The following is a 16,047-nucleotide window of genomic DNA, read 5'->3' on the forward strand; positions in this document are numbered from 1 at the left end:
TCGCCACGTCGAAATATGTAACTTGTTACAGTTTTGCTCCAATACTTACCTGGCGTAGAGGCGAACTTTCACTAGCACTTAGTGACAGCATTGTTAGGGGTGCCGTTTTGTCGACGGGACCACCCTATACATATGCATCATGGCGCAGAGCAGCAATAAATAAAGGTGCTGTTTTTAGACGTTTAATGACGTCACATTCCGCATTTTACCAGCCTGAAGGTTTCGCCTGCCCTGCGCATTTGGCACCAAATTTGTAATTGCAGCCCTGGCCAGATGATGCCACCCTGGGTTTTGTTTTGCAAAGTGAAATTGTTGAAAGAAGTACAAACGATACGAAACGATTCAAAAATATATAAGTGAGTACATTAAATTAGTTATTTTGTAGATGTGCAGGTAGTACTTCCTATTTGTTGCTTTAATTTTGTTTTGTTTAAGGCGAAAAGTACAATTTTCATCTGAATTCTTGCTCTGCTTTTGCCCTAATTGGTTTCGGACCGAGTTATAGCAAAATTTTGGAGTTTTATCAGCACAACAACAACAACGGTATAGTATAGTAAACCACTCATCATTTTTGTTGAAACATATGTGACGCGCTCACCTTGAATTTGTTGTCATCTACCCAGAGAGAAGCATATATTGACCCTGCTCACTAAAATATATACATACATACATTGATCTGCATGTATATTATGTATTTGTGCGTGGACATTTTAATATAAAATTGCCAATATGCGTTAATATTGGCATGTTTTGTTTAATAGCGCGCGGCGATAATTGCTAGGCGGACAAATGACCACCGCTGCCTCCACATCGCAACATGCCTCTTCGACGATGATGGCCGGTACTGGGTCCTCCTCCTCCAATATAACGGCGCCCAGCAGCTCGGCGGTGCGCGCTTTGGCCATGGAGTACAAGTCATTGCAGGAGGAGCCGGTCGAAGGATTTCGCGTAAAGCTGATCAACGATGATAATCTATTCGAATGGGAGGTCGCCATATTCGGGCCTCCGGATACACTTTACCAGGGCGGATATTTTAAGGCCCACATGAAGTTTCCACACGACTATCCGTACTCGCCACCAACAATACGCTTTCTCACCAAAGTGTGGCATCCAAATGTCTACGAAAATGGCGATCTATGTATATCCATACTGCATCCCCCAGTAGATGATCCACAGAGCGGTGAGCTGCCTTGCGAGCGCTGGAATCCCACACAGAATGTAAGAACCATTCTCCTTTCGGTAATATCACTTCTCAACGAGCCCAACACATTCTCACCGGCCAATGTGGATGCATCGGTCATGTACCGCCGATGGCGGGACTCGCAGGTAAATGAAGGACGATTTCCAGGCTGAATCAATAATAATCAATTATTTACAGGGCAAGGACAATGAATATCCAAACATCATACGCAAACAAGCATTGGCAGCCAATGCTGAGGCCAAGCGAGAAGGCATCGTCGTGCCGATGACCCTTGAGGACTATTGCCTTAAGCCAACTCGCAAACCCACAGCAGAATCTGCCTTGGATGCGAACTTTTACGATGATGATTTTGATTTAGAGACCGAGGATGATTTACCCACAGATGATGATGATTTCGATGAGGACGAAGACGAGGAGGAGGGAGAGGATAATGACAGTGCATCGGCATCGATAAGCAAGAACAATGGACTGGCAGCCGCAGATGATGCAGAGTCTGCCGATGACAGCGGCAAGGGCGAGACCACATAATGCAGACATGCTCAGATAGACCGCATAGTTTCTTCTTCCTTCCACTCCTGCCCTAGGCGGCGAGCCACCGCCTCTTCATTTCTCCAACATCATTACCATGATTAACGCTAATTATAGAAGTTTACTAACTAACAAAAAAGAAGAAATCAAACAGAAAATTAAAATAGTGACTTACATTACATAGCTTAAATGATAAACTTTGATTCGCCTTGATTGTGGAGGGTACGGAAGGTCAGATTCATTTAGAAAATACATTCGGAAGGATATCTATTTGATCAATGACATACTAAACCTAAGATTTGTATAAGCTAACTATTTTAATGGGCCAGTTCAGTTTCCTTATATTGAAATCATGGACCTTTCCGATTTATATTTGTATTAACAAAAAATTTATTAATGTATTAACAAACCCACAAGCAGAAAATGTATATATACATACGTGTGCTAAGTATTAATTAATATTTATGTATGTGTATGTATATTGTGAAATACTTCTACATTTTCATGAGCAAACTGCAACGTATGTATGTATGTATGGCATGGTAACGCAACATCCTACACACAGAGCGTCAAGCTATAAAAGTATATACACATAGAAGGCAACATATATTGAACAATCAAAGGATTTCAAAATTTCATTAAAATTTCATAAAGTTCAATTTAGCATTTAAGCCATTTTTCAGTGGAAACATTGCAGTCAGTAAAATATTTAACAAGAGCAAAAATAAAACGAAAATCACTTTTTATAAACAAAACCAGAATTGCAACAAAGAAAATGAGCCAAATAAAATATCTAACGAGAAGGGACGTGTGAGACGCTTCTTACGAGTGCCGACTTTTAACCCACCCCGTCCCGCAGCTTATATATTTTTTTTTTTTGTGTGCGGCTGCTGCCTCTGCCGCGAGTCTGCAGTGTGTGGGTCTAGGGAGAGTGATGGTGTGAGTAGTGTTGTTGATGACAGATGAAAAAATGTAAAATTTGACAAAACGCCGCTAAGGTGCAGATAGTAGTGAGTGCCGGGTATAAAAGTTGTGACGCGTAAGAAACATCTCACACGTCCCTTCTCGTTACGCTTCGATTACAGGGTATAAAAGAAAACTAGCAAGTCTTTTAAAGCATCAAGAAGCAAGGTTGTTTATTTATTCGCTTTGTTGATTTGGCAATTTATATTTGTGTAACTAGTTTAGCCCGTTTTCTCCATGCCAGAAGCGCCGGCGTCAGATCCTTGTCGGTAATGGTAGGTATACGTATTAGCGAGCTATGAACGCCGATATCGGCTACAGACATTTGGGATCCACCGAAATATTGCTGTTTCAGACGCTTGTCCAGTAGCCTTACCATTGCTACTTGAGCTTTGTGGGTGCTGCAGCGCAACAGCTGATAGCAAATGTCGAGAACAAGATCAATCTCATTGCAGAGCGGGGAGCCCTCATAACGATATTCGGTGGGTCCCACGCGGCCCAAATACCGAATGACATTTACTTCGCCATAAATGGGCACATACATGGTTGGTGAGCTGATCATCTCCATGTGCTCACCTGTCGAAAAGGTTAGTGGACTATGAGTATCTATAATCATTTCGCTTACAGTTTTTCCAAATGAGAGTAACATTGATATTGGGCAGAGCATTGTTCACTGGTATCTTGTCCATCTCCGCCTCAAATTTGCGAGCTGCCGGTCCAATATCCGCCATTGTCGAATGTATGAAGGTCTTTACATTCACCGTGTACAGATCCCTCCAGGCATTCTTTAATGCCAACAGAGCGTAGGGTATGAAGTTGGGATGTCCATTGATTACAATGTCTTGAAGTGAGACCTATGCAAAGAATTTAAGTAAGGTGGCTTGGGCTTCATTCCGAATAATGAGCTTTCACTAACCTCTTTTCTTCCATCTTGAAAGGCAGTTGAATGCTGCACCGTCTTGCCGCAAATGCCCAGACCCGCACGAATTTTACCCAGTTGCGTCTTAAGCCCTTGCAGTTGCTGGATAATTTTGTCTTGGCGAATTACTACCGATACCGTTTCATCCTGTTGACGAGAGAGAGAGAATATAAAATTGTAAAATGGGATAACATGCTGCCATTTTGACGACAAGAAAACAACAAGCAACACAAAACGCATATTCTTGGTTTTTTTTGGGGTTAGTTGGTAATCATTTTTAATAGAATATTAGATTTAAGTGGATGAATTGTTGTTTTAACCTTTAGAAGATGTTGTATTTGTCGGCCTAAAAAGTCCAAATCCAGAGCACATGGGATGGATTTTCTTAAATTTATGCTGCTGCTGAACTCCGATGCGCTCTGGAAAAGCCCGAATGAAGCCTTTTTAGGAAAGGAAAGGATGGCGTTGATATTCTTTCTTTATCGATTTTAATATAAATCTTTTATAATGTTCTTGCCTAATTTTGATTGGCAGACTTACGCAGCTGACTGATGATGTGGAAGTGGTAGGGTCAGCCGATAGACTAACGTTCTTAAGGTTGTACATGCAGGTGGGCAGCTTAATGTCGAATTGTGGTAATAAGGTTTTCAATTCGTACATTTTACTGATATCAAAATCGAATATACAATTTATGAAATGTGCTTATTCTAAAGATGGAAGAAAATACAATCAGAAAATAAAATCATCGATAGTTATCGTAATAGATGGTTTTGAAGATATTTATTACGATATCTTTATTACTAAAAACAAAATATATATTGTATTGTATTTTTATTTCTTAGCTTTCTGAGAATTTTGCGGCACCTTGGGGAGGCGTTTTATTCTCTTATCAACAATATGTCTAAGACGCCTTTCCGGCTTAACCAGATCACTATCATCCATTGGCTCAATAACCTGGCCCTTACGCGTAGTTACTGAAGGACGGGTCAGCATTCGGAAGGCCGTCTCTGGAACAAAGTTCCTGCCAATGGGCGCACGAATGCTGGCCTCATAATCGGCCAAGGATCTGAAAGGAAATGGTACGCTAGACACCAGGTGCTGCCGTGCCTGCTTGGTACTTGTCTCATTAATGAAGAGATTATCCTTGTTGTCATCACGCCTCTTTTCTGGAGCAGCCAATCTGAGCAGCAGTCGTGTATTGCGTTTATTGCGCCTTTCCATGACCTCCTGAGATATTCCTGCACCAGCCCAGGAACCCCATCCAGGCATGGCCAGCTGGAGCTCAGTGTTTTTCAGTTCAGAGTCCTTAGTCTTTTCCATATTAAAGTCAGCTATGATATCATCGTCTTCGAAGGCCTGACTAATGGTCAACTGATGCAGTGTCGTAGCATCTTTTTCATCGTATTCAGCATCATCGTCATTCACCAATGCATCATTGAGTGCACCTGAACTACGCTCCTTCTGCGCCCACACTAAAGTTGTCACCTTAGAGATGTCAATAGTATCCACAGCTGAATCCACTGCGACTTCCGGATCACTCCCCATATTGGCAGCATCCACTTGTTGCTGGGACTCAATTTCATAGTATAAGGGCTCATCAACTTCAACGCGTTTTTTTGTCATCTTTACTGCCAAATGCTTGAGATTTTTTAAGCTGTCCTTCTTTTTTACCTTCTTGCTTTTGGCAGGAGCTTCTTTGAGTCGATCAGTTCGCAGCTTCAGGGTTTTTAGCTTTTTGGTCAGCTTTCCTCTTAGCTTCTCTTCGCTTCCTTCAAATATGTTGTCAATAATTTTGCTCTCGCCTGTTACATTAGTCTCATGATAAACTTTCTCCACTTTCCAACCGTTCTCAAAAGACACTTTCGACTTTTTTAATTTTATCTTTGATGGCTTCGGTTTTGGATCCAATTTCAATTTCTCTTCTACGATGTCAACGTTCTCTACATGTTGCACATCTTTCAAATCCTTATGATCCTCCTCCAATAATTTCGCTTTTTGATTGCGCTCTGTCCAATATTTGCGCCAATTGGAAACCTGACCTGCCATTTCTGTTGGAGCTTTTCCAGCCACTTTTCGTTTCGTCCACGGGTTAAATGGATCATATTCTTTATCCTCCTCCTGAACATCTTGCGTCATTTTGAACTCAGTTTCACTGTCCGATTCTTGTTTTTTCTCAGTCAACTGTCGGCCGACTGCCAGCTGTTCGCCGAGATCCTTGCGCACATCCCTATCGTATTTAGCTCGCATCTGTAAATTTTTGGCCCATGTGCCTGTGTTCTTGTGCCTCAAGCTGGCCCGCTCCTGTACGCGAATTTTTTCCAGGGCATTTAGCTTTTCCAGAGCTGCCTCCGGATTTGTCTTTTGCAGGAGTTCGATCTCCTTCATCTGTTCATGTATCTTTTGACGCTTCTGCAGCTTATGGAATTTTTTCGATTTAATTTTGTTTTGCATTCGCGACCTTGCTGATTTCTGGGATTCGCGCATTTTCAGATATGCCAATTCCTTGCGACGGGCAAAGAGCTCGTCGCGAGTGATCTTCATCTGTCGCAGCTCTCGCTCTTGTTGGGCCAAGGCTTTCTCATCGGCTGTATCGCCAATCTGTGCTTTGCGAAGCTCGTGGAGTTTAAGCTTGCTGGCTTCCAGCGCCTTAGCCAGGGCCGACTGAATGCTCGTCTTTAGTGATTTGGCATTGGCCGCTGTGTTGACGTAAATTGTTTCCGAAGGTATTGGAAAGATCTGAAAATATTAGATTCTTGTATTCTGGCCATTTCACCATGGATCGCATACCTGGGTCTCTGCCGAACGCTGTTGGGCCACCACAGCATCCCATCGACCGAGCTTCTTCGTCACTCCCTCATAACCAATGGTGCGCCTGATTCGATCCGCTGCTGGCTTTTCAAGCGGCTTCTCCAACACTTTCTTTGTGCTCTGGATATTCTTCAGCTTCCTGCCAGTTTTAATGTGCTTGGACGAGGCACGCAGTATCTGCACCAGGTCATTCAACCCAACGGCTCTGGGTTTGTGATGCGATTCTGCTGATCTTACGCCTTTCCCCAGCTGAAACTCATCCTGGAGCGTCTGGCGCTCGTCTCGCGTTGATTTCTGTATGTGCTGGACGTTTCCCAAGCTGCTAATGGCCATAAGCAGCTTCTTGTGAGCCTTTGGATTGTGGTTTTCCTCGCCGTCCTCCATGTTTTTTAGACACACTGTGCTCAAAATTTAAAAAAATTGCTACGTACCACGAGGTAATGGTAATAATCACATCTGACTTACTATCGAAGTTATCGAGTCGGAAAAACTATCGTTAAAGCCGTGCCGGACTATCGATTCCAACATGAATTATTTTTTATAAAATAATTTATTTGTATATTGCTTCATGGCCGACACGAAATCCGGGAGATATGCTAGCTCCAGCAGCAGCAGTAGCGTCGTGCCCCTTGTTCAGGGGCCAGCCAATCTCGAGTGCAAGGACTTTCAAGAGTATCTTCGCACTCGGCAGACCCCCGAGACGCTGGAGAAACTATACAATTACCCTCCGATTTGCCTAGCCGTCTTCCGGGAGCTGCCCGAACTAGCCAGACAGTTCATTATACGTATTTTATTCGTTGATCAGCCGGTTCCACAGGCTGTGGTGACTTCTTGGGGGGCACAACGATTTGCGAAGTGAGTTGGAGCATGCTTGCCGATACCCCAGCCAATCCACGTAATAATGAAATAATTGAACCCAATTTTCAGAGAACAAACGGATGCCACCAGCTGTCTCACTGCTCTAAATGTTTGGCGGGTAACAGCGATACCAGGCGGCCTATCTGCATGGGAGCTGTCCCCTACATTCAAAAAAAGCGTCCGCCAGGTTCTTTTGGGCGGCGGCAAGCCATGGCCAATGACCAATACGCTGGAGAAAGACTCGAAGCCGCGTGATATAGCCTTCCTGGACTCCTATGCCATGTCCCGATGGCGCTGTGTGCTTCATTACATGGTGGGCACTGGAAATCGTAATGGTACCGATGCAGAAGCTATCAGTCCGGATGCAGTGAGAATTCTACTCCATGCACATCTCATGAAGCGCGATGAACGAGACGGCATTACAATAACCCGCCAAGGATTTCAGTTTCTGCTGCTGGATACACGCGCACAGGTGTGGCATTTCATGCTCCAGTATTTGGATACATGCGAAGATCGGGGAATATCTCTGCCAGAGTGCCTTTCTATGCTGTTTCAGCTCAGTTTCTCCACCCTTGGAAGAGATTACAGCTCAGAGGGCATGAACAACCAAATGTTGACCTTTCTGCAGCATCTACGCGAGTTTGGTTTGGTTTTCCAGCGCAAACGGAAGGAGGGCCGATTTTATCCGACACGACTTGCCCTAAACGTCACTAGCAAGGAGGTGGCAACGACAATGACAGTGTCCGAGGAGGAGGCCATGCAGGACAGTGGCTACATTGTAGTAGAAACGAACTATCGGGTCTATGCCTACACGGATTCTCCTCTCCAAGTGGCGGTCCTTGGCCTGTTTACCGAGTTGTTGTATCGCTTTCCCAACTTGGTCGTTGGTGTGCTCACCCGCGATTCTGTGCGTCAGGCACTGCGCGGCGGCATCACTGCAGAACAGATTGTCTCCTATCTTCAGCAGTACGCACACCCCAACATGAAACTAGTGGAGTCGGCAATCCAATCAAAGTCCTGCCTTCCGCCAACTGTTGTGGATCAAATCAAACTATGGGAGTTGGAGCGTAACCGGTTCACATACACGGAGGGGGTGGTCTACAATCAATTTCTATCACAGAACGATTTTGTGACGCTGCGCGACTATGCGCAGTCGATTCATGTCTTGGTCTGGCAGAATGAACGCACACGCACCATGGTGGTGCAGAAACATGGCCACGACGATGTCAAGCGCTATTGGAGGAAATATTCCAAAGGCTGCGGCTAGCCGCACACAGTACTAGATTTCAGAAAAATAACTTCTAAGATAAAAGGGATACACATCTTAGATACGATATACGTACATATAATGGTTAACATGTATAAAAGAACGCAGATACAGCTAATGGTCACAAACTCATATGCAAAGTTAATCAGCACTTGAAAACATTTAAAATCTTGGTGAAAGATCATGCTTAAATGAAAATGGAACAACTTCGATCTCTGGAGATCAGTACAATATCGGTCTCTGGGGCATGCAGAGATTGTAGTAGCTGCCTTTGGACCAAAACTCCATGTCCTTCCACCCGCACCATCCCTTTATTTGTATAGTTGACAGGTCGTCGGGACCCGTGTAGTGGGGATCGAGAATTAGGAACTTCACTTCCCCCGATTGTACGCAATAATCGACACCGATAATGGTGTGGGCAAGGACACCGCCGCCAATCATTACCGGCGTGCCCTGGGTTTGGAAGTGCATGGCCAGCTCGGATGCGATTGTGGGTAGTTCCGCTCCAGAGGTCACATGCAGAATTTTGGAGTCTACTTTAAGAAATCCCTGCAGGCACATGCTGATCTCCGTCGAGCCAATCCACTGGGAAGATCCTACGAAGGAAAACGGCTTGTCGTTTATTTTGTGCAGGTACTCCTGTACTTCCAAATGTGTTGGAATGAGTGCATTTGAATAGCCCTGTAGCACGAACCAAGAGCAGATGGTCTGGAGAGATCGATAGGCACAGCCCCAGCCCTTATCCTGAACCTGCTGTTGCAGGTAGTGATAGTAATGATAGTTGCCGTTGACTAGGTACTCCTTTCCATCATTAACAGCACTTGGCCTGACACCTATATGTGTGTTTAGGAGTGGAGTCCATGGAGCTTCATCAACCTCGCCCTGAAAGTGGCACTGGTTTGCTCTTCTGAAGTACGGGCGTGTAACAGGCAAAGAGAACTGACGATGGAGTCGCTTGCGCCTCTCCTGCATGCTCGGCTCATCATCACCCAGCCCCTCTATATAAGCGCAGGTCAAAAAGTGTCCAAATTCCTGCGGATAGAAGTGATGGCTCCTAGGAACCGCAAGCCTTCCTGACTCTGACAAATTCTCGTTCAGGCTTTGCTCAAACTGTCTGAGGGCTCGGCAAATGCTCTCGATGAGTACGTCATACAGCCGCTGTAACTTTGTGTTCTTGCACAGTATTGCCATTGCATCTATCTCTAATGGGACCTGAAAGATGGTGTGCTCTTCTGTAGTAACGGCAATGCTTAGAGCAGGACTTGGCGGAGAATCTCGAGCTAGAGAATCACGAGTTTGAATACGCATCACTTCAATGTTGATTAGGTCGTATTCACATCCAGTGGTTCCAAAGTATTTGGCCAGCTGGGTTTGAGCCGATGATTTAGTTTCTTTCTTAATAGAGTTGACAGCCTCCTTGTAACTTGGGATGGGAATGGCCTCAAAGAGATCGTGTATCAGGGATTCACCTCCTAGTCTCTTATCTAATGGTCCGCAGCTGTTAATGTAAATGTTTGTGTGGTGAACATTGAACACCAGGTTGCCGTCAGCTACACGCTTTCGCAATACATGCATCTCCTTTGCCACACACTCAGGAGTGGCAGCTGTTTGCAAGTAAAATCCACATTGCAAACGCGTAAAACAAAAGTCGTTGTAGAGCTGCTCACTCTCCATCACATCGTAGGGAACTTCCTCCAGCTTGCCGTGCACAAAAAAGGAGGCACGCATTCCTACCAAGGTGCCTAGTTCGCACTTCAACAATATGGGATTGTCCGTGATGTCCACAGATTTGATGACCTCATTCAGATGCGCTTCGGCATCCGTACAGTCGCCGAACTTTACCAGGCCGCAGAGATCCAGGTCGGCCGGGAATCTGTGTTGGATTTGCTCATAGTTCATCTGCCCAACATTAGACAGGTTGAAGCTAAGTAAAAGTAATGTGCCGTCACCATAGAAAACTCCATATAAACAGCCACTGCTCTGTTGCTTCACGCGTTCCAGCCGCTGCAACACATGCACAAGTGTTAACGAGCAAATATCCATAATGTGTTAAAAGCTTACCTTAAGTAAGAAGGCCGAAATTTTTAATTTGGGCAGCATATTTTTTTCTTTTGTCAATTAAAAATAAAAATGAAAAAGTTCCAGTTGCACAGCTGGCAACCAGTGTGGCCGCGGAATAAACCGATATATTTAAAAATATACCAGAAATCTTACATATTTTTTCTTCGATTTTGATATTTTTTCAATGGGATTCTTATCGCCAAAACCTGTACTCAACAACGCAAACATTTTTTTAAGCCTAGGACGATTCCAAGCGGAGTAGGAGGGCAGCAGTTGCTGCTTTACAGTGGTGGAGATTTATCTGAAGAAGCCTCAGAGAGATCCTTGCATATCTCCACCACTGTATTGTCAGCGTCCGACTCGCCGGAGCTCTCATGTCGGCACATTGCGTCGAATTCGAGCATCAGCTCCGACTCTAGGAGTCACTTTCGTGGGCTAAATCCGGCTTGTTGTCGGGTGCTTCGATCTCCGAGGCAATATCCGGCTCGACTGGGTTGTCGACAGGACGCGCCCCGGCCGCTGCATCCGACTTTATGAGCTCTCCTTTAGCTGCCTCTATCGGGGCCAGCGACTCCTTGTTGATTACGACAACGGCTTGGTTAGTTGGGCCCTGTGTCGCTTCAACTTTATCAACCTTCCAATCTGCTGTTGGAAGGTTCGGGTTTCATCGCTGCAACATTCGCAGGATGCGTTCTGGCTCTTTCATCGAGGACGGCACCCAAATTCTGGCCCTCTGTCGACTGGGTACCTCGCTCCAGTCGACTGCGACTTTCGCCCTGGGGTATACTTCCCCAACTTGCGCTACCGCTACTTTGTACAGCTGCACGGAGCGCTCGTATTCGCAGGTTATAATTTTCGTGTTGCCCTGAAACCATCCCATGTCTTTGCAGACTGGAGGTGGGCAGGGGTCTTTGTCCAGTAACTCGAAGCAGCGGTCGGCCAATGCCGCTTCCACCCACTTCCACGGGCTCCTGGGGATTCTGCCATCCGCGCTGCCTTTGTCGACGACGCCTATCAGCGTCCTCTACTTGGCAATCTGTGCGAAGGACACGTTTGGCAGTATCCTGGATCGCTTTGCAGCCGGGCGGTCTGTGAGGTTCCAGGCTGAAGTTTGGAAGCACTTCCGAGGCCCACTTCACCTTCTTCAGTCAGTCCTCTGAGCTGGCTTCTGTGCTTGCGTATTGCCGACGGAGTATGTGCCCTGAACTCCTCTTTTCGGCATACGCGAAGCGCTTGGCTTCTGCGCTGGTCGATGGCCCAACCTCCCCCTCTACTTTGCCAGAAGGTCGGGCAGCCGCAATGTTGCATAGCTGCCTTTCCAAGGCGTCGGTATTGGGGGGTGCTGTGCAGCCCACCCCAGAATTGGAGTGGGGCCTCTACGGGCTCGCACCCTCTCTTTCAACCGAGCAGGTCTTTCCTGCTGTTGATCGGCTTAGGGCAGGCCTTTGGGCCGCTGCCTTCCTGTCGGGCCAGGCAGAGATCCACGTTGCCCGGGTAAGGCATCATTAGAACAGGGGGCTGCCCTTTCCCTGAGCTCTCCGTTCACGACTGGGCTAGTTTTTATACCGGGCCCCCAGCCAGACTGACTCTCGGCACGGGTCGAATGACACCTTAGTCCTGCCCGGTTTGAGGTCAGTGTGTGGGATGTGGGTAGGTGTTGTGTGGGGAGGGGAAGTGTGTGAGCTACTTATACGAGGCGGCACCACAAGCGCATCGTCAGTGTTGCTACTTCGCGAACACCCGCTGGCTGTCCGGGGCTGTTTATTTCGGGACTTTCCCTCAGAGTCTGTGTCAACTATTTTGACCCATACAAGGTACAAGGTAGGCCTCTGCTAGGCCCCCTTGAGCCACCTCACGATCGTTGGATTCGTCGGACGCTAGAAAGTAACTTGTGCGCACAAAAATTTCTTATCGGTTCCATACAAATATCATCCCTGATTTTTTTGCGGCCCCATTTTTTCGATCTGAGTACTAGGCTTTACCATATATTTCTCTCTGTGCCCAGTGTGACCAAAGTGGACAACATGCATGCTTCCTGGCTTCACTGCTTTGTTTTTGCTTAAAAATAATTAAATCCGTTAAAAAGAGTGGAAATGGAAATTGGAGGACAACAATGCATGGAGAAAGCAGAGAATATTGGATAAGTCGGTTCCGGTCGGATAGAAATGCAATAAACATATCTCTTTATAAATTGATAAAATAAGTACCGAGTTTAAGATTAATAAATCTTCTAGAACCTTTGCTCTTGTTTCGCTTGTTTCCTTCCTTGTTTCTTTTTTTGTTGTCTGGACTTTGATATGCAATGACTGCACCATCAAGTGGCCCATGCGACACCAAGCCAAAGCCTGTTACGCGCGGAACCCAGCAGAACGCAGCCCTCCTCCCGCCCAACCGACCGAGGGGCGATGCCGCATGACGCGAGCATTCAGGAAAGATAGATGTTAGGCTAATATTCGAGGGAAATTAGAACTAAACACAACTAGACTAGAGCAGGTATAGCTAAGCAAGCAAAACTATCAAAGTCAGAAACAAGACAAAGCTAAAATGAAACTAACTACGGGAGAGGTAGGCTAGTATAAGAGATTTAAGAAGAGGAAGGGAGTTAGTCGAGGATATAATGTGGTAGAGGGAATTATAATCCGAGCATAAAACCCTAAAGGGTTCGTGTGAGGCATAATTCGATCTACATAGTAGAAGGAACAAAGGAATAAAGTTTCTAGTGGGTCTAATGGGAATCGTAAAGTTTATGCGGCTCAGCAAGTCAGGGCTGTCTACATCCCCCTTGATCAAGTTGTGCATAAAAATTACACCAAGCATTTTTCTACGACTAACTAAGGATGGAAGATTTATTAAAAGAAGTCTACTACGGTAGGATGGCAGTCTCACAGTTGCATCCCAGTTGAGGCCCCGTAGGGCAAATAATAAAAAGTTTTTCTGTACTGATTCAATACGGTCTTGATGTATGTTGTACTGAGGGCACCATACACATGAGCCGTATTCTAAAATCGGACGAACAAGCGAGATATAGAGAGTCTTCGTTATATAGGGGTCCTCAAATTCCTTTGACCACCTCTTTATAAACCCAAGCACACCCATGGCTTTATTTACCATGGTAGAAATGTGTTCAGAAAACTTTAACTTTGGGTCTAGTTTAACACCTAGATCATCAACCAATGTAATTCTCTCAAGAGAACTACCGCNCTAAAATCGGACGAACAAGCGAGATATAGAGAGTCTTCGTTATATAGGGGTCCTCAAATTCCTTTGACCACCTCTTTATAAACCCAAGCACACCCATGGCTTTATTTACCATGGTAGAAATGTGTTGTCTTTTGAAATTGAAACCCAGATCAAATTGTGGATCTAGTAGTTGGTTACATTAAGAGAGTTCTCTTGATGGCGTCTCCCACATTCCTCGGTCCTTCCCCGACCTCGCTATTCTTCAGTAATGTAACGTGAAGCTCCGTAATTCAACATTGTATAAACGTGTCGTGGTACTGACTTTCGATAACTCTAGTCTAACGTTGCGAGAGTGAAATGAAAGGTCCTTATACTGGACACAGAGTTTAACATCATCCACATACAAAAGTGCTCGAGAATTTGTTAATACAGAAGGCAGGTCATTAATAAAGAGTGTGAAAAGTAAGGGGCCTAAATGGCTACCCTGTGGTACTCCAGAAGTAACCATAACAGGTAAAGCTACACAGGTAGCTAGAAATCCATCTCAACAGATTGGGCGGAAACCCTAGAAGGTCGAGCTTTTGTGCAAGAAGAGAATGGTTTACAGAATCGAATGCCTTGCTGTAGTCAGTGTAAATAACATCCGTCTGCAAGTTAACTTGGAATCCTTTAATGACAAAGGAGGTGAACTCTAAAATATTAGTGGTTGTTGATCGTCGCCGTATAAATCCGTGCTGAGCTGGAGATATAAGTGATTTGCAGAGATGCTGCAAGTGCGGAAATAAAAGTTTCTCGAACATTTTAGGAATAGCGGATAACTTAGATATACCTCTATAGTTTTTAGCGTCAGACTTGCTACCTTTCTTATGGAGAGGAATTATAAAGGATTCCTTCCAGATGGGGGGAAAGCTAGAAGAATGGATGGATAGAGTGAATAGTTTAAGCAAAGGTCCGCACAGAGACTCGGCACAGTACCTGAGTACACAGCCGGGAACTCCGTCAGGGCCCGGTGAAAATACCGGCTTAACTAATTGAAGTTAATGAAGTAAGGAGCCTTCATTAAACAAAGGGCAGAAAATGCCATTCGACCTTCTGTCTTCAGAAGATATACTTATTCGGTTCTTCTCCTAGGTATTTTAGTGTTTAATCGGCTTCTTTTCTAGACTGCGAAATTTTCAGTCTAAAAAAAACCACGCTGATTTCTTATTGGTTGCAGGGACTATCATCCCTAATTTTTGAAAAATTTGTATTGGCTGAAAGTATTCATTTTTAAGTATTTATTTCAAAGTACTTGGAGGGAAATAGGAAGAATCTTAAATATTAAGATCTTTAAGAAAATACTTTATTTATTTTATTTTTTGCATTTTTGATGTCCTGTCTTTTTGTCTTCAAGTTTCTGCGCAAAAGCCACACTGTTGGCATACGTATGGCTTTACAATAAGATAGCAAGCCTTAGTGTGTCGCATGTTGTTGCCTGCGGTGTTGCCGCAATGATCGCAGTGTCCTGGGCACTGCTACGCATAAACAAATCCTGGCGCATCTTCGAATCACTGAGGGAGTTTGACAAACCTTTGAAGAAAGACGGTTGTCCGTTGTCTTTGACAGAATCAGAGTGCGCCAAGCCAGAAGATTGCATAGATGAAGAGTTGTCGTTGGTCTTTTCCTTGCTGGCATGTGTGTTTGTGCTGTCCGTCCTCAAGCCTGATGTTAGGTTGGGCTTTGGCAAAATTGTTCGGCCATACATGGACCTCCCGACTTTTGGTCCCAGCAATTCACCCGCCTCAGAATCTGGCGCCTGTTTGGGTATTGGGGGCTCTGGAAAATAAGTGTTCGTTGTATAGACTTCAAATACTATAAAATTGCTACCTTACCTATCAAAACGTTTTCCAGAATATCGAGACATTCTGGCGGCGGCGGACTTCTTGGCTCTTGTGGAGATGCTGCGCTTGTTAGCTACACAACCGCCGGTGTTTGGGGCGGCGGAGTTGCAGCGGGATCGGCAGTTCGATTGACAAGTTCGTCAATTTCGTAGCCAATAAGAGCTACTTTTAAACTGCAAATATAGAATTAGTTCTTTAATAGAACATACAAAACCAAATTTATAAATTACTTACCGTTTGGCCATTTTCACTTTCAACCGTGGTTATACATGCTTACATACTTATGCATGTGTATGTTTTCACCAAGGCACTCAAGGCACCAGCTGAAAGTTTGAATGGAGTCCGACGCGTATTTCTGGATGATTACTGATCCTAAGAGATT

General features: G+C 45.0%; 5 protein-coding genes across 8 annotated transcripts; 2 read left to right on the plus strand and 3 right to left on the minus strand.

The window, feature by feature from the left end:
* The first annotated feature begins 250 nt into the window (after positions 1-250).
* LOC117591260 (ubiquitin-conjugating enzyme E2 R2) lies at positions 251-1,927 on the plus strand. Its single transcript, XM_034284446.1, has 4 exons — positions 251-356; positions 436-543; positions 762-1,326; positions 1,379-1,927. The coding sequence occupies exons 3-4, from the start codon at positions 790-792 to the stop codon at positions 1,727-1,729; spliced, it is 888 nt and encodes a 295-aa protein (XP_034140337.1). The 5' UTR covers positions 251-356; positions 436-543; positions 762-789; the 3' UTR covers positions 1,730-1,927.
* Positions 1,928-2,838: 911 nt separating this feature from the next.
* On the minus strand, positions 2,839-4,328 carry LOC117591241 (probable aminoacyl tRNA synthase complex-interacting multifunctional protein 2). 3 transcript variants are annotated; one of them, XM_034284418.1, is made up of 5 exons: positions 4,152-4,328; positions 3,932-4,030; positions 3,609-3,758; positions 3,318-3,546; positions 2,839-3,268 (listed from the first exon to the last, which is right to left on the minus strand). In XM_034284418.1, the coding sequence occupies exons 1-5, from the start codon at positions 4,269-4,271 to the stop codon at positions 2,895-2,897; spliced, it is 972 nt and encodes a 323-aa protein (XP_034140309.1). In that variant the 5' UTR covers positions 4,272-4,328; the 3' UTR covers positions 2,839-2,894. The 3 variants fall into 3 exon arrangements, with proteins under 3 accessions (XP_034140309.1, XP_034140308.1, XP_034140310.1); XM_034284417.1 differs by having other exon boundaries at positions 3,932-4,051; XM_034284419.1 differs by lacking the exon at positions 3,932-4,030 and having other exon boundaries at positions 4,152-4,325.
* A 97-nt stretch (positions 4,329-4,425) lies between these two features.
* Positions 4,426-6,875, minus strand: LOC117591238 (U3 small nucleolar RNA-associated protein 14 homolog A). Of its 2 annotated transcripts, XM_034284413.1 has the most exons (3): positions 6,399-6,875; positions 5,041-6,347; positions 4,426-4,983 (listed from the first exon to the last, which is right to left on the minus strand). In XM_034284413.1, the coding sequence occupies exons 1-3, from the start codon at positions 6,801-6,803 to the stop codon at positions 4,443-4,445; spliced, it is 2,253 nt and encodes a 750-aa protein (XP_034140304.1). In that variant the 5' UTR covers positions 6,804-6,875; the 3' UTR covers positions 4,426-4,442. The 2 variants fall into 2 exon arrangements, with proteins under 2 accessions (XP_034140304.1, XP_034140303.1); XM_034284412.1 differs by having other exon boundaries at positions 4,426-6,347.
* A 61-nt stretch (positions 6,876-6,936) lies between these two features.
* Positions 6,937-8,672, plus strand: LOC117591240 (general transcription factor IIH subunit 4). Its single transcript, XM_034284416.1, has 2 exons — positions 6,937-7,274; positions 7,347-8,672. Exons 1-2 carry the CDS (start codon positions 6,988-6,990, stop codon positions 8,542-8,544), a joined length of 1,485 nt encoding a protein of 494 aa, XP_034140307.1. The 5' UTR covers positions 6,937-6,987; the 3' UTR covers positions 8,545-8,672.
* On the minus strand, positions 8,580-10,724 carry LOC117591239 (probable Ufm1-specific protease 2). The gene is made up of 2 exons (XM_034284415.1): positions 10,606-10,724; positions 8,580-10,548 (listed from the first exon to the last, which is right to left on the minus strand). Exons 1-2 carry the CDS (start codon positions 10,642-10,644, stop codon positions 8,767-8,769), a joined length of 1,821 nt encoding a protein of 606 aa, XP_034140306.1. The 5' UTR covers positions 10,645-10,724; the 3' UTR covers positions 8,580-8,766.
* Positions 10,725-16,047: the final 5,323 nt, after the last annotated feature.

This window comes from Drosophila guanche, unplaced genomic scaffold, assembly GCF_900245975.1.
Source record: "Drosophila guanche unplaced genomic scaffold, DGUA_6, whole genome shotgun sequence".
In the NCBI taxonomy this organism is placed as follows: Eukaryota; Metazoa; Arthropoda; class Insecta; order Diptera; family Drosophilidae; genus Drosophila; species Drosophila guanche.